Below are 21,760 nucleotides of genomic sequence, written 5' to 3' on the forward strand. Positions count from 1 at the left end.
GTGTTTGGGTTGAAATCGGAACCCTTGGTTCCTTAAGTTGGCTTTAAAAGGGTCAAGTTTGACTTTGGTCAACATTTTGAGAAAACGATCTCGGAATCGGGATTTGTCGGTTTCAATAGATTCGTATGATGATTTCGGACTTGGGCGTATGTTCGGATCAGGTTTTGGATATGTAACGACCCGGCCGGTCGTTTCGAGAGTTATAGCCCCGTTTTCCCCATTTCTACTTCTTTTTGTGTTATTCAGCTATATTATGTTATAGCGGGTTAGTTGGTTTGGGACCGGAGTGGTTTCAGAGTGAATTGAGACACTTAGTCTCTTAAGTAAAATCTTAAGTTAGAAAAGTCAACTGGATGTTGACCTATATGTAAACGATCTCGGATTTGAATTCTGATAGTTCCGTTAGCTCCGTTAGGTAATTTTGGACTAAGGAGTGAGTCCGAAATGTGATTTGGAGGTCCGCGGTAGAATTAGGCTTAAATTGGCGAAATTGGAAATTCAGCGATTTTGGTCGGCAGTGAAAAATTTGATATCGGGGTCGGAATGGAATTCCGAAAGTTGGAGTAGGTTCGTAGTGTTATTTGTGATGTGTGTGCAAAATTTGAGGTCATTCGGACATGGTTTGGTTAGTTTCAGCATCGGTTGCCGAATTTGGAAATTTAGAAGTTCTTAGGCTTGAATCCGAGGGTAATTTGATGATTTGGTGTTGTTTTGAGTGATTCGAAGGTTCGACTAAGTTGGTATGTTGATATATGACTTGTTGGCATTTTTGGTTGAGGTCCCGAGGGCCTCGGGGTGATTCCGGGTGTTTAACGGATTTGTCGAATTTGGAAAATGCAGCAGGAGCTGCTGCTACTACTATTTTCGCACCTACGAAAGAAAGCCTCGCAGGTGCGAGGCCGCTGGTGCGCGTGGGCAGTGCGCAGGTGCGGGCAACGCTGTTCTAGGCAAGATGCGCAGGTGCGAGTTGGAGGTCGCATCTGCGAGCCCGCAGGTGCGAAACCTGGGGCGCAGATGCGGAGAAGGGAAATGTTGGGCAGGCTTCACAGAAGCGAAGGAAACACGCAGGTGCGCCTTCGCAGGTGCGATGGGTTTGCCGCAGATGCGGAGTCTGGGCGCGAAAGTGAGTTGTACAGGTGCATCTCCTTGGACCGCAGGTGCAAGAAAATGGCCGCAGGTGCGAGGAGCCTGGGTAGAGGGTACATATTGCCCACTTCGCGAATTTTGGTTCATTCTTCACCATTTCTATTCGGTTTTTGGAGCTTTTGGGAGAGATTTGAAGAGGGAATCAAGGGGATTTCGTTGAGGTAAGTTACTTGAGCCCTAATACTTGTATATATGGTGATTGTTTGTTGTTTAATCATTGTAATTAGTGAAAATGAGGGGTTAGTGCTTGGAATTTTTGGAGAGTAATTTAAGGATTTGAAGGACCAAACGATGTCGGATTTTGATGAATTTGGTATGGTTAGACTCGTGGTTGAATGAGCTTTCTAGTTTTGTATTTTTTTCGGATTTTGAGACGTGGGCTCGGGGGCCGGGTTTGAGCCAATTTCGGGTTTTGGTCTAATTTTGTAGCTTTTCTTGTGGAATTCATTTCATTAGCGCGTATTGATGGTATTGTACTGATTGTGAATAGATTCGGAGCATTTGGAGGCCAAGTCCAGAGGTAAGAGCATTGCGGGGTAGAGATTTGACCGGTTTGAGGTAAGTAACGATTGTAAATCTACTCATGAGGGTACAAAACCCCGGATATTTTTATCATTCTACTATTTTTAGTGATGCACATGCTAGGTGACGGGCGTGTGGGCGTGCAGTGTTGGGGATTTTGACTTCGTCCGTCCCGTAGCAACTGTAAAGTTGCATATTTTGTTGAAACTATATGATACTTATATGTTTTAGAAAGAGTTTCTGTAAATTGGGCTGAATGCCTTATTCGGGCCTTGCGCCAGTGCTGTTTGGACCCTTAGGGGATTTTCTTACCATCCTCTCATTGTTTTTGATTGAAAATTCATACTCAGTCATGTTTATACTTGTTTACCGCGTAACTCAGTTTTATGACTCTATTTTGATGCATATAAATATTTTGGGCCGAATGCCTTGTTTTACAGAAATGCCCGAGTGGCTTGAGAGGTTTATGACTAAGTGAGGCCGAGGGCCTGATTTGTGAGGATGAGTGTGGATCGGGGCTGCCCACCTGCAGCATACTTTATTATTATAGCACGTGAGTTGTCCGTGCAGCACGTGAGTTGTCCGTGCAGATTATAGCGCTTGGGCTGAAGGAGCCCTCCGGAGTCTGTACACACCCCCAGTGAGCGCAGGTACCTACTGAGTGCGAGTGCCGAGTGCCGAATGCTGAGTGACTGGGAGGCATGAGTGATTGTGAGGTATGCCCGAGTGGCAAGAGTGATGGTGAGGTATGCCCGAGTGGCACGAGTGACTGTGAGGTTTGCCCGAGGGGCTGTATATGAGTGATGTTTTGCCCGAGGGACTGTTTATGATTTCATCATTTTTGCTCACCTTTGCATTTTTCCTCTGTCTGAAAACTGTTGAAAAATATCTTTAAATGATATTTACTGGAACTGGGTTAAACGAGATGTTTTGATTCAAATCCTGATTTTTAAAGCATGTTGTACTTTACTGAGATTTCCTGATATGAATGTTATATGCTTTATTGCTCGTCACTACTGCTCAGTCTTTATTTATTGTTGTTACTTACTGAGTTGGCACACTCACGTTACTCCCTGCACCTTGTGTGCAGATTCAGGTGTAGCTGGACACGGTAGCGGTTATTGATTGTTCTAGTTGCAGATTTTCTTGGAGATAGCAAGGTAGCTGTTTGGCGATCGCAGCCCCTGCTCTTCTCCCTCTTATCTTCCTCTAGTTGTATTTATCTATTTTTCAAGATGAGTTAGCCTTGATATTGTTAGATAGTTTGTAGTAGATGCTCATGAATAGTGACACCCCGATGTCGGGCTTTTCTTTTCGCACTTTTATTTTGATTGGAACTCCTTTACGAAGGTTTTTATGCTAAATAACCTTGAAATTATCTTTAAAATGAGAATATCAGTTTGTTTTGGAAATGAGTCGGCTTGCCTAGTTCCACGATAGGCGCCATCACGATAGGGGTTAGTTTTGGGTCGTGACAGATTGGTATCAAAGCCTAGGTTACATAGGTCTCACGAGTCATGAGCGAGTTTAGTAGAGTCTTGCGGATCGGTACGGAGATGTCTGTACTTATCTTCGAGAGGCTGCAAAACCTTTAGGAAACTCCACATTCTTGAATTCTTGTCGTGCGAATTTATTGATTCTAGTAACTAAACATCTGTTGTTTCATTCTCTTATAGATGGTGAGGACTCATACTACCGGTCAGGAGGGCTAGCCACCAGTACCACCAACTAGGGCCGCGAGAGGCCGAGGCCACGGTAGAGGCCATGGTAGGGGCAGAGGTGCAGCCCGTACAACAGCTGGGGCAGTACTTGTAGATCTACTAGTTGTCCCAGATCAGGACCAAGTTCCAGTTATTGATGCACCAGCTGAGGCACCACCTATGCCTATTGTAATTCCAAGCCTTCAGGAGGCCCTAGCTCAGATTCTGACAGCGTGTACTGGCCTTGCTCAAGCGGTCTCTATTTCGACGGCCGCAGCGACTTCTCAGGCTAGGGGAAGCACTCAGACTCCCGTCGCTCGCACACCCGAGCAGGTTATTTAGGGACTTCAGACACCGAAGCCACCACCAGCCTAGCCGGTTACTGTTGCTCAGGATTATGTGGTTCCTGCTATGCCTGATGATGATCAGCGTAGGTTGGAGAGGTTTGGGAGACTTCAGCTACCACCTTTCAGTGGCACAGAGAGAGAGAATGCTCAGGACTTTTTGGACAGGTGTCAGAGGATACTCCGTACTGCTGGTATTTTAGAGACTTGTGGGGTCTCATTCACTACCTTTCAGTTCTCTGGGGCTGTACTCAGATGGTGGGAGACTTACGAGAGGCGTAGGCCTGATGGCGCAACACCACTTACTTGGCAGCAGTTCTCCGTGGTCTTTTTGGAGAAGTTCGTGCCTCGATCCCGCAGAGAGGAGTTGCGCATACAGTTTGAGCGGCTTCACCAGGGTGATATGTCTGTGACACAGTATGAGATACGATTCTCTGAGTTGGCCCATCATGCTATCTAGTTGGTTCCCACGGACAGAGAGAGGATCATGAGGTTTATTGATGGCCTCACTTATCAGCTGCAGTTGCTCATGACCAGGGAGTGGGTTTTGGGTGCTACCTTTGATGAGGTTGTCGACATTGCTCGGCAGATTGATATGGTTCGCAGTCAGGAGAGGGTTAAGAGGGAGGCCAAGAGGCCTCGTGGTCAGGGTGGATTCAGCGGTGCTCCTTTTGGGGGTCAGTTCCAGCACGGTAGAAGTCGTCATTTCAAACAGGCTCAGTCAGCTCGGCCATTTCATCGGGGTGCATCATCTGGCCATGGTTCTCACAGTTCTCACCAGGGCCACTCATCACTTAGTGCCCTTCCAGTTCAGAGTTCGTCCCGTGCTCCACCTGTTCAGGGCTCTTCCATGCCAGGTTCTTCTACCAGTTATCCCGGTGCTAGGGGTTCCCTTCAGTTTCCGCCGCCAGCACCAGGGAGTTATTTTGTGTGTGGGAAGCTTGGGAATATGTGGAGGCAGTATCCTCATCGTCATGGAGGTCTATCTTAGCAGAGGAGTAAGCCTCCGACTACAGCACCAGTTACCTCACCATCCCCCCCCCCAGTCAGCTCGGGGTGGAGGTCAGTCAGCTAGAGGTCGCCCTAGAGGGGGAGGCAGATCAGGGGGTGGTCAGGCCCGTTTCTATGCTCTCCCTGCCAGACCAGATGCTATCGCTTCAGATGCTGTGATTACAGGTATTGTCTCAGTTTGTCACAGAGATGCCTCAGTATTTTTTGACCCTGGTTCCACGTATTCATATGTTTCCTCGTATTTTGCCCATTTTCTGGATATACCCCGTGAGTCTCTAGTTTCTTCTGTTCATGTATCTACTCATGTGGGCGATACTATTATTGTGGACCGCATATATCGATCATGTGTGGTGACTATTGGGGGTCTGGAGACCCAATTGGACCTTTTGCTGCTCAGTATGGTCGACTTTGATGTGATATTGGGTATGGATTGGTTATCTCCATATCATGCTGTTCTAGATTGTCACACTAAGACGGTGACATTGACTATGCCGGGAATTCCGAGGGTTGAGTGGAGCGGTTCTATAGATTATGTACCAAATGGGGTGATTTCATATTTGAAGGCTCAGCGCATGGTTGGGAAGGGTTGCCTATCTTATTTGGCTTTTGTGAGGGATGTTAGTGCAAAGACTCCTGCTATTAATTCTGTTCCGGTGGTACGTGATTTTTCGGATGTGTTTCTTGCAGACCTGCCGGGCATGCTGCCTGACAGGGATATTAACTTTGGTATTGATTTGGTGCCGGGCACTCAGCCCATTTCTATTCCACCATATCGTATAGCACCAGAGAAGTTGAAGGAATTGAAAGAACATCTTCAGGAACTCCTTGTTAAGGGGTTTATTCGGCCTAGTATGTCACCTTGGGGTGCACTGGTTCTATTTGTGAAGAAGAAGGATGGTTCCATGAGAATGTGTATTGATTACAGGCAGTTGAACAAGGTCACAATCAAGAATGAGTATCCTTTCCCTCGCATTGATGATTTATTCGACCAGCTTCAGGGAGCGAGGGTGTTCTCCAAGATTGATTTGAGGTTCGGTTATCACCAGCTGAAGATTCGGGATTCAGATATTCTTAAGACAACTTTCAGGACCCGATATGGCCCTTTATGAGTTCTTGGTGATGTCTTTTGGGCTGACCAAGGCCCCAGCAATGTTCATGCATTTGATGAACAGAGTATTCCAGCCCTATTTGGACTCATTCGTTGTTGTATTCATTGATGAAATCCTGGTGTACTCTCGTAGCCAGGAGGAACACGATCAATATTTGAAGATTGTATTACAGAGATTGAGGGAGGAGAAGCTTTATGCAAAGTTCTCCAAATATGAGTTTTGGCTCAGTTCGGTAGCATTCTTGGGGCACGTGGTGTCTAGTGAGGGTATTCAGGTGGATCCGAAGAAGATAGAGGCGGTGCAGAGTTGGCCCAGACCATCCTCAACCACGAAGATTAGGAGCTTTCTTGGTTTGGCGGGTTACTACCGTCGCTTTGTGGAGGGATTTTCATCTATTGCATCGCCCTTGACTAAATTGACCCAAAAGGGTGCTCCATTCAGGTGGTCGGATGAGTGTGAGGAGAGCTTTCAGAAGCTCAAGACTGCTTTGACCACAACTCCAGTGTTGGTTCTGCCATCAGTTTCAGGTTCTTACACCGTATATTGTGATGCCTCGAGGATAGGCATTGGTTATGTTTTGATGCATGAGGGTAGGGCGATCGCCTATGCCTCGCGCCAGTTGAAGACCCATGAGAAAAACTATCCTGTCCATGATCTTGAGTTAACGGCCATTGTTCACGCCTTGAAGATTTGATGTCATTATTTGTATGGGGTTCATTGTGAGATCTATACTGATCACTGGAGTTTGCAGTATCTGTTAAAGCAGAAGGATCTTAATTTGCGTCAACGGAGATGGTTGGAGCTTCTTAAGGACTATGATATCACTATTTTGTACCATCCGGGGAAGGCCAATGTGGTAGCCGATGCTTTGAGTCACCGGGCAGAGAGTTTGGGGAGTTTAGCATATCTTCCAGCAGCAGAGAGACCGCTGGCATTGGATGTTCAAGCCTTAGCGGGCCAGCTTATCAGATTGGATATTTCAGAGCCTAGTCGGGTATTGGATTGTATGGTCTCCAGGTCTTCTCTTTATGACCATAGTAGGGAGTGTCAGTATGATGACCCCCACTTGCTCGTTCTTCAGGACAGAGTTCAGAGAGGTGATGCTAGGGATGTGACTATTGGTGATGACGGCGTGCTGAGAATGAAGGGCCGGATATGTGTGCCTAATGTAGATGGGCTTCGAGAGTTGATTATTGAGGAGGCCCACAGCTCGCGGTATTCCATCCATCCGGGTGCCGCGAAGATGTACCAGGATTTGAGGCAGCACTATTGGTGGAGGCGGATGAAGAAGGATATAGTTGGGTTTGTGGCTCGGTGCCTCAACTGTCAGCAGGTTAAGTATGAGCATCAGAGACCGGGTGGCTTGCTTCAGAGATTAGAGATCCTAGAGTGGAAGTGGGGAGCAGATCACCATGGACTTTGTAGTTGGGCTCCCACAGACTTTGAAGAAGTTCGATGCTATTTGGGTTATTGTGGATTGGCTGACCAAGTCTGTGCACTTCATTCCAGTTGGTACTACTTACTCTTCAGAGCGGTTGGCTGAGATTTACATCCGAGAGATCGTTCGCCTGCATGGTGTCCCTATTTCCATCATTTCAGATAGGGATACTCAGTTCACATCGCAGTTAGGGTTGTACAGCGGGAGTTGGGTACTCAGGTTGAGTTGAGCACGGTTTTTCACCCTCAAACGGACGGGCAGTCTGAGCGCACTATTTAGATATTGGAGGATATGTTGCGTGCTTGTGTCATTGACTTTGGGGGTTCATGGGACCAGTTTCTTCCACTCGCAGAGTTTGCATATAATAACAGTTATCAGTCGAGTATTCAGATGGATCCATACGAGGCTTTATATGGGAGGAGGTGTAGATCTCCGGTTGGATGGTTTGAGTCGGGTGAGGCTAGGCTCTTAGGTACAGACTTGGTCCATGACGCATTAGATAAGGTGAAATTAATTCAAGAGCGGCTTCACGCGGCGCAGTCTAGGCAGAAGAGCTACGTGGATAGGAAGGTCTGTGATGTGTCTTTTATGGTTGGGGAGAATGTTTTGCTGAAGGTATCACCCATGAAGGGTGTTATGAGATTTGGGAAGAGGGGCAAGTTGAGCCCCCGATTCATTGGGCCTTTTGAGGTACTTCAGAGGATAAGGGAGGTAGCTTATAAGCTTGCCTTGCCACCCAGCTTGTCGAGTGTGCATCCAGTGTTTCATGTTTCCATGCTCTGGAAGTATATTAGAGATCCGTCCCATGTTTTGTATTTCAGCACGGTTTAGTTGGAGGGTGATATAACTTTTGATGTGGAGCCGGTGGCTATTTTGGATCGGCAGGTTCAAAGGTTGAGGTCAAAGGATATAGCTTCAGTGAAGGTGCGATGGAGAGTCCTGTGGAGGAGGCCACCTGGGAGACCGAGTGGGAGATACAGAGCAGATATCCACGCCTATTCGAGACTCCAGGTATATTTCTAGACCCGTTCGAGGACGAACGAATGTTTAAAAGGGGGAGGATGTAATGACCCGGCCGGTCGTTTCGAGAGTTATAGCCCCGTTTTCCCCATTTCTACTTCTTTTTGTGTTATTCAGCTATATTATGTTATATCGGGTTAGTTGGTTCGGGACCGGAGTGGTTTCAGAGTGAATTGAGACACTTAGTCTCTTAAGTAAAAACTTAAGTTGGAAAAGTCAACTGGATATTGACCTATGTATAAACAATCTCGGACTTGAATTCTGATGGTTTCGTTAGCTCCGTTAGGTGATTTTGGACTTAGGAGTGCATTCGAAATGTGATTTGGAGGTCCGTGGTAGAATTAGTCTTGAATTGGCGAAATTGGAAATTCGGCGATTTTGGTCGGCAGTGGAAAATTTGATATCGGGGTCGGAATGGAATTTCGGAAGTTGGAGTAGGTTCGTAGTGTCATTTGTGATGTGTGTGAAAGATTTGAGGTCATTCGGACGTGGTTTGGTTGGTTTCAGCATCAGTTGCCGAATTTGGAAATTTAAAAGTTCTTAGGCTTGAATCCGAGGGTAATTTGATGATTTGGTGTTGTTTTGAGTGATTCGAAGGTTCGACTAAGTTGGTATATTGATATATGACTTGTTGGCATTTTTGGTTGAGGTCCCGAGGGCCTCAGGGTGATTCCGGATGGTTAACGGATTTGTCTTAGATGGAAAATGCAGCTGGAGCTGCTGTTACTGCTAGTTTCGCACCTGCGAAAGAAAGCCTCGCAGGTGCGAGGCCGCTGGTGCGTGTGGGGAGTGCGCAGGTGCGGGCAACGCTGGTCTAGGCAAGATGCGCAGGTGCGAGTTGGAGGTCGCATCTGCGAGCTCGCAGGTGCAAAACCTGGGGAGCAGATGCGGAGAAGGGAAATGATGGGCAGGCTTTGCAGAAGCGGAGGAAACGCGCATGTTCGCCTTCGCAGGTGCGATGGGTTTGCCACAGATGCGGAGTCTGGGCATGTAAGTGAGTTGCGCAGGTGCGGCTCTTTGGACCGCAGGTGCGAGGACCTTGGTAGAGGGTACATATTGCAGACTTCGCGAATTTTGGTGCATTCTTCACCATTTCTATTCGATTTTTGGAGCTTTTGGAGAGATTTGAAGAGGGAATCAAGGGGATTTCGTTGAGGTAAGTTACTTGAGACCTAATTCTTGTATATATGGTGATTTTTCGTTGTTTAATCATTGTAATTAGTGAAAATGAGGGGTTAGGGCTTGGACTCTTTGGAGAGTAATTTAAGGATTTGAAGGACCAAACGATGTCGGATTTTGATGAATTTGGTATGGTTAGACTCGTGAGTGAATGAGCTTTCTAGTTTTGTAATTTTTTTGGATTTCGAGACGTGGGCTCGGGGGCCGGGTTTGAGCCAATTTTGGGTTTTGGTCTAATTTTGTAGCTTTTCTTGTGGAATTCATTCCATTAGTGCGTATTGATAGTATTGTACTGATTGTGAATAGATTCAGAGCATTTGGAGGCCGAGTCCAGAGTCAAGAGCATTGCGGGGTAGAGATTTGACCGGTTTGAGGTAAGTAATGATTGTAAATCTACTCATGAGGGTACGAAACCCCGAATCTTTTTATCATTCTACTATTTTTAGTGACGCACATGCTAGGTGACGGGCATGTGGGCGTGCAGTGTTAGGGATTTTAACTTGGTCCATCCCGTAGCAACTGTAAAGTTGCATATTTTGTTGATACTATATGATACTTATATGTTTTAGAAAGAGTTTCTGTAAATTGGGCTGAATGTCATGTTCCTGCCTTGCGCCAGTGCTGTTTGGACCCTTAGGAGCTTTTTTTACCATCCTCTCATTGTTTTCGATTGAAAATCCATACTCAGTCATGTTTATACTTGTTTAACGCGTAACTCAGTTTTATGACTCTATTTTGATGCATATAAATGTTTTGGGCCGAATGCCCTATTTTACAAAAATGCCCGAGTGGCTTGAGAGGTTTATGACCGAGTGAGGCCGAGGGCCTGATTTGTGAGGATGAGTATGGATCGGGACTGCCCGCCTGCAACATACTTTATTATTATAGCACGTGAGTTGTCCGTACAGATTATAATGCTTGGGCTGAAGGAGCCCCTCCGGATTCTGTACACACTCCCAGTGAGCGCATGCACCTACTGAGTGCGAGTGCCGAGTGCCGAATGCTGAGTGACTGGGAGGCATGGGTGATTGCGAGGTATGCCCGAGTGGCAAGAGTGATGGTGAGATATGCCTGAGTGGCACGAGTGACTGTGAGGTTTGCCCGAGGGGCTGTATATGAGTGATATTTTTCCCGAGGGACTATTTATGATTTCATCATTTTTTCTCACCTTTGCATTTTTTCTCTGTCTGAAAAATGTTGAAAAATATCTTTATATGCTTTATTTCTCGTCGCTTCTGCTCAGTATTTATTTATTGTTGTTACTTACTGAGTTGGCGTACTCACGTTACTCTCTGCACCTTGTGTGCAGATATAGGTGTAGCTAGACACGGTAGCGGTTATTGATTGTTCTGGTTGCATATTTTCTTGGAGATAGCAAGGTAGCTGTTTGGCGATCGCAGCCCCTGCTCTTCTCCTTCTTATCTTCCTCTAGTTGTATTTAGCTATTTTTCAGGCTGAGTTAGCCTTGATATTGTTAGACAGTTTATAGTTGATGCTCATGACTAGTGACACCCCGATGTCGGGCTTTTCTTTCCGCACTTTATTTTGATTGGAACTCATTTACGAAGGTTTTTATGTTAAATAACCTTGAAATTATTTTTAAAATGAGAATATCGGTTTGTTTTGAAAATGAGTCGGCTTGCCTAGTTCCACGATAGGCGCCATCACGACAGGGATTAGTTTTGGGTCGTGACAGGATAACCCGGGAGCGTTTTGGCGCTTAATAGTAAAAATCAACTATTTGAAGGTTTAAAGTTCTTTAAATTTTGTTTGGAGTAGGTTTTGGAGTAATTGAAGTCCGTTTGAAATTCTGAGTCTGAGAATAGTTCCATATAGTGATTTAAGACATGCATGTAAAATTTCGTGTCATTCCGAGTAGTTTAAGTATGTTTCGGTGCATTGGAAGTAAATTTAAGAACTTAAAAATTTTAAGTTGAATCAATTTGGTTTGAGGTGTGATTCTTAGTTTTGATGTTGTTTTACATGTTCCGAGGGTTTGAGCGAGTCCGTTTCATGATTTCAAACTTGTTGGTATGTTCGGACGGGGTCCCGGGGGCCCCGAGTGTCAATCGGACGAGGCTCGGACCAAGTTGGAAATTGGGAGCCAAAACTGAAGCTCCCAGCTACTGTTAGAATCGCACTTGCGCTTGGTGAGCCGCAAGTGCGACACTCGCAGGTGCGGCAGTAGCTCGCAGAAGCGGATAATTTTCGCAGGTGCGAAAGATTTGGGCACAAAAGCGGACACGCAGATGCGGTCCTTTGGGCGCAGGTGCGGAGCCAGTCTAAGAGGGGAATCTCGCACCTACGAGGCTCTTTCCGTAGATGCGGAACCGCAAGTGCGGCTAAGCCTCCGCACGTGCGGAAATCACTGTTGGGCAGAACCTTAAAACGGACGAAGCTCAATCCATTTTTAGTCAGTTTTTCTTCCATTGTTGGGCGATTTCAGAGCTTTTGAGAGGGGGTTTCAACTAGCAACTTGGAGGTAAGTTAAATCTACACACCTTGAGTTAAATTCATAGATTATGGGTAGATTATAACTAGTAAATCTTAAAAATCAAAGGTTTAGATGAAAAACCTAGATTTTTATAAAAATGAGTTTTTAACCACGAAAATGATTATGGAATTGGATAGAAATTATATATTTGAGTTCTAGAGATTATGGGTAACGTTTTCATCCGAAAATTTCCGAAATCCGGGCACGTGGGCCGGGGGTGAAATTTAGAAATTTTACCGTTTTGGTTAGGATAATTTATTTAATGGCCTAAATTCGAATTTATAGAACATGTATTAATTATTTTGTATAACAATTGGATAGTTTCGGATTTTTCGGCATCAAATTGAGGTTTTCGCGACATTTTTGATCGAAAAAGCGGACTTTGAGACAAGGCAAGTCTCTTGTCTAATCTTGTGAGGGGAAAATCACCCCATAGGTAATTAACTTAATAATTGTTGCTAATTGTGGGGGCTACGTAAGCACGAGGTGACGAGAGTCCGTGCGTAGCTACTATTAATGCTAAAGTCCGGGTAATTAGGACTCAAAGCATGAATTACTTGTGTAAATTGTATCCTTTATTTAATTAAATTATTTGGTATATATATTGTGAATTGTTAGGGAAGATAGTAAAAGATGGAAATCTCATATACTTAATTTTCTGTTTAAATTAATTAATTATTAAAATAAGTTATTCAACCTCTCAAATTAATATTACAATAAATAAACTCTCATTCCGGAGTTACATAAAAAATGTCCTCCTTTCTTGTGGAGCGGGCCGAATGCCTCGAAAGTATAGATGCATTTATGGATCGCGCCACACGTCCCTCCGCAGTGCACACGACACTCTGGATCGGGCCGTGCGACCTCGACAAATATCGTTCATAATAATAATAATTACACGATACCCCGATGTTTTAATTGCAGCTTGTGAATTTAATTAATGGATTGGAAATTATTGCATTTGAAAGAATTTTATTATTTTTGCTAATTGAATAAACTTATTGTTAACTCTATGAATCATGCTGATTTAAATAATTCTATTTTATTCTATTTATTATTGTTGACCCTTAGTGAGTGTCAAAGTCGACTATCTCGTCTCTACCCCTTCGAGATTAGGCTTGATACTTACTGGGTACACGTTGTTTACGTACTCATACTACACTTGCTGCAATTTTTGTCTAGGATCTGAGACAGGTACTAGTGGAGAACCTATCATGGCACATCCAGGTTATCCAGAGGCGTAGTAGTGAGCTGTCTTTCTGAGTCGTTTTGCAGCTACCAGTGCCTCTCCTTGTATTTTTATTTTGTCTATTTTTATTTCAGACAATATTTGGAGTTTTGTATAATCTACTAGATGCTCATACACTTGTGACACCAGGTCTTGAAACACACATTGTTAGAATTTGGAATGGTATTATTTTCTTGGATTTAAGTTAATCGGTATCTTTTCTAATTTCTTAATATTGCTAATAAAATAATAAAATTTCTTAGAGAATTATTCTGAAAATACTTGATATATGTTTAATTTATTAGTTGGCTTGCCTAGCTGTAGTGTGTGGCGCCATCACGACCTTTATGTGAAATTGGGTCGTGACATATTCATACTTTTGCCGTTAGTAATTCGTCTCGTATTTGTCTTCGCCATTATCGGAGCTCTAATATGAAATGGATGGACTCCACGTGTCCAAGGTATTCAAGAACGAAGATCCAAATTTATCCCTCAATATTTTATTATGATTTGGAATTACTATCATGTTAAGCTTCATTAGGGGTCAAGGGAAGAAACAAGATATTTTTCTAACTACAATCATTTGATATTACAAAAAGTTCAATGAATGACAAAACTGTTCAATTTTTGATCGTACGAGGCAGAGGTAGAATTAGAATTTAAAGTTTATGGATTCAGACTCGTTACCGAACTCATAGCTAGCTTGTCTTAGTTTTGGGTTCGCAATTAAATTTTTTTATATATTTTATGAATTTTTTAAAACACATATAAAATTTAAGCAAAAGTTAATGGGTTCGTCCGAACTCGTAGCTTATGCTCTCCCTCCGCCCCTATATGAGAGTAAATATGACTCAGTTTTACATTAGAAAAAAATATAATAACTTTATCAAAAAATAAAGGCAAAATACATAGTTTACCCATCGACATTGCAGCGAAATCCCTGTTACACACATTTCGTTCACGGAAAACCTTTTACACACTCAAACTTTCAAAGTGTGTCTAAGACACACCACTTTTGTGCTAGACCATTTTTTCAGATGAAGTGAAAGTCACGCCCTAATAGGGTCATGACACGTGTCATTTACTTTAAAAGGGAAAAAAATATTAAAAATTACAATTAAAACTCATCTTCTTCATCTTCCCATTTTCTATCTTAAGCATCATTGTTGCTTCCATCATGATTGTTTGTGAGAAAGTTTCCAACAATACTAAAATTCAACCACACTATCTAAATAATTAGCCGAAAATAATCGAGCAACAAATTGAGTACAACAACCCAATAATCAACAAGACCCAATTGAATATTCAAGCTTTTTTCGATATCCCAACAATGGTGGATTCTAGATTTTTTTACCAAACCTTCAATACTACTGTTAAACCTTTTAAATTTATCACAAGTAAACGATTTTCACAATATTTGGACAGTAAACCAACAAAACCGCTCAATTTTAGATCTAAAGTTTTATGTTCTTTTTAAAGTTCTATTTGGGGAAGAAGATGAGGGGAGGGTGGACTGAAGAAGAAGATGGGGGGGGAGGGGGGGGTTCCTGTGGGGAGGGGAGACAAAAAATAGGATTTTTTAGGGGCTTCACGCGCTTTTTTTGTGTGTAAACACGTAAGTGCTATCTGGTCAAAAGTAGTGTATCTTAGACACACTTTTAAAAGGTTGAGTGTGTAAAAAATTTCCCGTAAAAAAGAGGTGTGTAACAGAAATTTTGCTGCAAGGTTGATAGGTAAATTATTTATTTTGTCATAAATAAACATGTGGAGCTACGTGAATGACATGTTTAAATGAGTAATGGGTATTATTTATAAAAATTAGAAGATGAATTCATGTGGCTAAATATGAAATTTGGACAGCAGAATATAATGTGACAAATCTTCAACTGAAAGCTGGCAGATGAGGAAGCCCATTTGCGGTTGCTGCTCGCCGCATCTAAGTGTCAACTTCAGCATCATTGAACAGAAAAAAAAAATAGTACAATAATTTAGGGGATAGTAGGGCATATAAGGTACTGATCCCTCCATTTATGTTATTAGTATTACTCTATACAAAAAAGTAGTACAATAATTTAGTGTGCAAGAGGAAGTGATGATGTTTCACCGGTTTTTCTTTTTGTTTCTTACCTGGCGTTCGGAAATCGCATTGGAGTTCTAATTAATTCGGATACGCATAGTATACGATTCAAAGAATTGAACTCAAGTCCTCTGATTAAACGTGAAAGAATCATACTCATCTCAATACAACACTTGATTAAGGTGTTTGACTAGTTAAAGACCAAATTGATTGATAACCTAATGGTATAGAAAGTACACCATTATACAGATGTATTATACTTTCCTTGTTATGGTTGTGTTTTCAAGAGTTAAATTAAATGTAAGCTTTTCTATACCGTGATTTTTTCATATGCCTTTTAAAAAATTTAAATTGGCAATATTATTGTGTCTTATAATACATTTACATAATCTCTAACTCTGTATTTTTTTTGTTGAAGAGATGTAAAGATTCTAGATCCGAATATACAGTCAAATTAACTCGCTTGACTTACGAAGTTCGTAAAATACCACACAAATTGAGACGGTGAAATATTAGTGATGATGGAAGGAAACATTTGTAAAGAAAAAAGAATCACATGAAGGTTAAAACATGAATTATATAATGAATTAAAATTCTTGAAAATTGTATAGAAATATAAGTTAAACATATCAAATTTAAAAGGTCTCATATAAATTAAAACGAATATAGTAAATTGTGGTAGAAAATGTTCTTACCATGAAACCGAGTTTACCCCTAAACCTGTGAGTCCACAACGATACAATTTTGAATAATAAACAATAGCCATTCATTAAAGAAATTGATCACATATATAGCTTATGAACCTTGACTTGGTAATAGTCCATATAATTTTGTTTCACCTAAATCAATAAAAAACACCTTTGTAAAACAAAATATGTTATAATCAAATGATTAGTGTAGTTGTCAAGTCGCCGCGTTCCTATCGTGCACACATTTGTTTTAATAAGTTAGATAATACTTATCAACTATAAACAGATGTTCTAAACAGAATCTGCTATCCTAATCATCATCTCTCCCTGATCTCTCTCCCTCAAACCTAAAACTTGCTACATATACGAACAAAGTCACACATTAATAATTAAAAAGATTTGAAGTCTATATACAAGCTAAGGTATGATAATTTTTTAATAGTGTAAGTCCTTTTGAGAAAAATCATGCCGGTTTGGTTTAAAGCGGATAATATTATACAATGTTAAAAATATTTTTGGGCTGGCTTCACCCAATTGGTATTAGAGTCCAGGTTCGACGGGACGAGTATGGTGATGATTGAGTAAATGGTGTGGGACTCGGTTGCCATAAATACTTTGACGATATGGATATCACACAATAAACCTCTAAAAGAGACCCATGGACGTGAGACTTAGTTCAAGGGAGATATTTATTGAAGACCCAACGAAACTGAAAACAAAACTGTAATTATTGGTAGACAAGTCATTGAGTAGAGATAGATCCCAAAACTGTTGAGTCACAAACATGTATGGTACGTGGAAGATTTAGGTGGAAACCTACTTGAAACATATAAAAAGATAAGATAAAACAATAGAAGCATAACAAGAATTGCAGATCAAGAATGATAGGCTTCGTAACTACCTTGCGTATATTGAAGGATAAGATGGGAAAGCTGGCTGTTTCATGACAATGATGACAATATGCTTTACTAATTTGTTAGTATTATGTGAGAGTGTAACATTAATATTAGTGGTGACGGAGTCAAGATTTTCACTAAAGGGATCAAAATATAAAGAAGTATTCCAATAAAGAAACCAAAAGGTGTCAATATATTCTATATACATAAAAACAATTACCTCGCTATAATTTTCAACGAAAAAGGTATCTTTTGGCACCCTTGAGTACATGTGACTACGCCATTATTGGTTGAGGGTATATGATATTGTCGTCGGATATGATTTTGGATGAGCTAGTTTTTGAACTGAATTGGTTAGACCAAAAATCATATCATACGTTATTAAAGTCAGACTCATCTATATTCGTGATTTATCCAATATTGGGCCCTCATTTCTTATGTATATTCATGCTCAAGATGCCAGCCTTGGGCGTGCAGAGAGCTTTTTAGAGTCTTACATTGATTGAGGATACTTATATTGTCTTATCATATGATCTTGATGCGAATTTAGGATTTAAATTTTATGAGTTCAAATTTACAATTCTAATCATATTTTATCTGATTTAATCGGTTTCATTATTTATAGATATTAATGATCGTTTGAGAAAAAATATAAGGTATGAGCGAAAATTATAAATTCAGATGAACCCATAGCCTCTACACTAGATATGCCCCTGCTTTGATTTATAATATCATAAGCTAACTTTCATGTTGAAGCGAAGTCCATTTTCTTCAACCATAATATAATTAATGCATGGTTTGTTATCAGGGGTAGATCTACGTGTAAGGGACATGGTTTTACGCCACCAGTAAGCTTTGGCAGAAACTATGCAATAGTATGTATACATGCATGTATATATAGAAGGAATGTATACAAATACTTTAAGTGGCACCCTAATAACAAAAAGGCTCAAGGTGCAGGCCTGCCACTTTCACCCAAATGGTGGGGGTTCGAATCTAGCCTAGCTCACTTTTTTAAAAGCTTTTGTTTGGTGCATTTAAGACAATTACTTAATTACTCTTTTTTGTTTATTAGTAAGTCCTATTGACTTTTTCTTTGATTTTATTAGTTTATTTTTATTCAAAGAAATCTCAATTGTTGCACTTTCCTAACTCCTCCGTGATTTGTCAATAGATAAAGAAAAATTAATTGTTTTCTCCAGGACCACAACTCTGAAAATCTATTTGCTGAAACCAAAAAAAAAAATTAAAAAAAGAATCCTTGAATAAGTTATTATTTTAATCATTTATGAAAGTTTATTTTTTTGTCAGATTGCTCTAAAGTAGGACAATTGTATATAGTATCGAGTGAGTTAATTTTTATGAAAAATATAAATTAAAAAATATCCGTAAACTTACTTAATATTTAGAGTGCTTATTAGTATAAGTTTTTGCCTTAAGTATCTAAATATAAAGTGATAACGAGTCTTTTTTCTTGTACAAAATGCAGTTGAATTATGTTTTTTTTCCAAGTTATCATAATTATTATGTAATCCTTTTGCTTGATCGATTTGTTTATATTAACTCCAAAGACGAATAACCCGAACCAAAACTTAAATAGACCAATGCGATTAGATTTATACCCTATTAGACAATGTAAATTGTAATATGACTACGTTCAAAATTTTTGACACCCGAAACCTTTAAATCCTGGACCCGCCTCTGCTTGTTATATTAAGTCTTTTGTAGAGTCGAAAAATTAAACAAGAGTACTGATCGATCTCCCACATCATGTTTTTATATATTTGCATGTCTCCTTTTCTCCTCATACCAGAAAAAAGAAGAAAAGGGAATTAATTTTCTTCTTATTTTGTATTAATTGTATTATTACCTTCAAATACTACATTAAATTAATTAGTCCATAACAAATTCATGCCGTTGACAGTGGCATGTCTGTTTTACATATGTTGCAACTTAATTGCAATTAATAATCCATTGACGTTAGTGGAATTGTTTTTGGTAATTAATTAGGCTTTTTATTAATCATCAAAGCAATTACAAATCATTAGCTTAGCACACTCAGCCAGCTAATCTCAAAAAAAAAAAACATAATCAAAGATCCCAACTTTCCTATACAGCAGTGCTATGTGTAGATTAAGGAAGAAACTTAGAAAACTAGCTTTTGCATTAAACATTTCAATTCCCCAGCAGCTCTGCAGCGACAAACACATGTTATCTCTTTTGCCACTCCTTCACAATCTCTGGCCACCACTTCAAAAATTCTTGCATCCTCTCCTTCCATATGGCATATATAACTTCAGCATATATCATCTTAATGAGTTTGGCCTTTGTTGTCTTTCCTTGTATACTTTTAACAATCTCTTGGAATTGTAGTTCCCAGTTACTGCCACCATAGAGTTGTTGTTGCGCCCACTTGCTGACTCTGTTCCAAATTGCCTGAGCATATCTGCATTCAGCAAATAAATGATTTCTTGTTTCATTGTGAGCTTGAGACATTGCACATACAGCTTGTACATTAAGGTCCCATATCAGCAATCTATCCACTGTTAGAAGTCTGTCCTGACATTGCAGCCACATTGTGAATAAGGCTTTTGATCTTGCAAGTTCTGGAACATTAGTTTTCTCTACCTTACCTTTGGGTATTCTGGTATCAGTTGTAAGTATATTTGTTTAATGACACTCTTATATTTAGCAATGGGTCTGCTCAGCTGCCCAATGGTATCTCTTGCCCACAGAATTTTTCTAACCATCCAACTAGAGGTTTGTGGAATGTTCATAGTTCCCAAACTCTGATCCTTGATGTAGTAGGCATGGATCCATTTTATCCAAAGTTTATCTTGCTTATGAGTCAAATCCCAGTGTGTCTTTGCAATTGCAGCATTGTTCCATATCTGGAGATTATGCAAGTTAAGCCCCCCTATAGATTTAGGCAGGCATACCTTCGCCCAAGCAATAAGGGCCTTCTTTGTAATTGTATCACCCCCCCGACCACAGGTAGCTTCTACAATGGGTTTCAATTATTTGTATCACCTTAGCCGGTAAAAGGAAGAGTTGAGCCCAATAAGATTGGATCCCAAATAACACTGTTTGAATCAATTGAATTCTCCTAGCATATGATAGCTTCTTTGCAGTCCATGAAGAGATTTTAGCCACAATTTTTGCTATGAGGGGTTGCCACTATACCATGGTGAGCTTCTTAGTGTCTAGAGGTACCCCTAAGTATTTAAAAGGAAGTTCACCTAGTGAGTAACCTAGCAGTTGAACTATAGCCTCTTTCTCCCTCTGTGCCATTCCCCCACAATAGACTGTACTTTTGGTTAAGTTAACTTGCAAGCCTGGGGCTGCTGAGAAAGTAGTAAAACATGCATTAAGTCTCTGCACAGATTCACTGTCTCCTCTGGTAAACAGCAACAGATCATCAACAAAGCTTAGGTGAGTAATCCCCATCCTTCTACACCTTGGATGGAATTTATAGCTTTTCTCATGCTGTAGGTCTTTAAGTAATCGACTCAAGTACTCCATGGCAATGGCAAAGAGAAAATCTAAAGAATACTATTGTACTACTTAAAGGAATCCTTCCTACCTTAAGAATATCTTCAATTAAATGACCTAACAACAAGTTCAAGCTTGCATAATCTAGTGAACCATCAAGTCTTTGAATGCACGTTGCCCCCGAAGTCTTAGGCCGAGGGCACGTCTTCATAGCCGTCACATATTTAAAAAAAAAAACAAGTTCAAGCAGCAAGATCAAAAACTTTATGAATTAGTCAAAACATTTAGGCCCATAGTCTTGATATAATAGACTTAGTCGTTTTGCTAATTGTTACTTTGTTAGGTTTAGTTATTTCCTTTATGACCTATTCTAAGTTCTGTCAAATAGCTTTCAATAAATAAAGACTTCAATAAACATTGAAAAGTTAATAAAGTGTAAATATTGTATGTTTAACTCAAAGTTGGTTGACGATGGAAAAGATAAACAAATGTCTAAATGTGTTACTACACTCTAATAGGAGTGTAGGACCAGTTCATTATAATTCTTTTTTATTTTTCATTTCTTTTTAACATAGTTAACATGGAATAAAGAAGGTCGAATTGGGTAATAGTTTTCCATAAGAACATTGGAACGAGAATTCCATGCAAACAAAGGGCAGATATACCTTGCCCAAACGGTGTCATGGGGCACTGCTTCATTGAATATATATATATATATATATATATATATATATATATATATATATATATATATATATATATATATATATATACACTACAAGAAAGTATGAAATTTGCAACAACCTTTTAGCAACAACTGAAATATTCTATGATTTAGATAATAAACTTTAAATTTTAAAAATGACAACAATGTTCTAGCAACAACTATAGTATTGTTGCCGAATTTTAATAAATGGTAACAACTAATTTTAGTTGTTGCAAAAAATAGAACTTTTAACATAATAAAATTAAATTATAAACAAAATTGGCAACAATAAAAAATTTTTTGTTGGCAATACACATCAAATTGCCAATGATATGCGTGGGTTGTGGCATAAAACTTTCCAATTTTCTGCCAAAATCAAACGCGACAAACCTTTCGCCTTTTAATTTTTTTTTTCCCGAATTTTTAGCCCATTCTCTAGTAACCATTCTTGATAGGATTTTGCACTTTTTTCTCCTCTAATTCCTTATGCTTCAGAAAGCAACTTTGCATAAGTTTTTCTTTTAGTGTTGTCTAGTTTCTTGTTCTTTTTTTAATGGACATTTTTCTATTGTTGGCAAAACATAAATGTGAAATATTGTTTCCTCGAAGGAATCTGTGATAAGAGATTAGATTGAAGGTCAATAGTTCCACACTTCTAATTTTAAATACCAATTTCTTGAGAAGTTTATCAATTACTTGTTATTTGTGG

The 21,760-nt window shown here is 40.2% G+C and overlaps 1 protein-coding gene across 1 annotated transcript; it reads right to left on the reverse strand.

The window, feature by feature from the left end:
- Positions 1-19,064: 19,064 nt before the first annotated feature.
- On the reverse strand, positions 19,065-20,375 carry LOC138899295 (uncharacterized). Its single transcript, XM_070185449.1, has 3 exons — positions 20,037-20,375; positions 19,601-19,744; positions 19,065-19,412 (listed from the first exon to the last, which is right to left on the reverse strand). Exons 1-3 carry the CDS (start codon positions 20,373-20,375, stop codon positions 19,065-19,067), a joined length of 831 nt encoding a protein of 276 aa, XP_070041550.1.
- Between the last annotated feature and the right edge of the window lie 1,385 nt (positions 20,376-21,760).

This window comes from Nicotiana tomentosiformis, chromosome 9, assembly GCF_000390325.3.
Source record: "Nicotiana tomentosiformis chromosome 9, ASM39032v3, whole genome shotgun sequence".
Classification (NCBI taxonomy): Eukaryota; Viridiplantae; Streptophyta; class Magnoliopsida; order Solanales; family Solanaceae; genus Nicotiana; species Nicotiana tomentosiformis.

Bases quoted from the DNA above. Each gene is read 5' to 3' on its own strand.
- LOC138899295 (XM_070185449.1), bottom strand. From the start codon at position 20,375: ATGGAGTACTTGAGTCGATTACTTAAAGACCTACAGCATGAGAAAAGC. The intron at 19,745-20,036 runs GTATAGTGGCAA...CATAATCTCCAG, and splicing joins ACACTAAGAAGCTCACCATG to ATATGGAACAATGCTGCAAT. The intron at 19,413-19,600 runs GTTAGAAAAATT...CTGCAATGTCAG, and splicing joins CACAAACCTCTAGTTGGATG to GACAGACTTCTAACAGTGGA.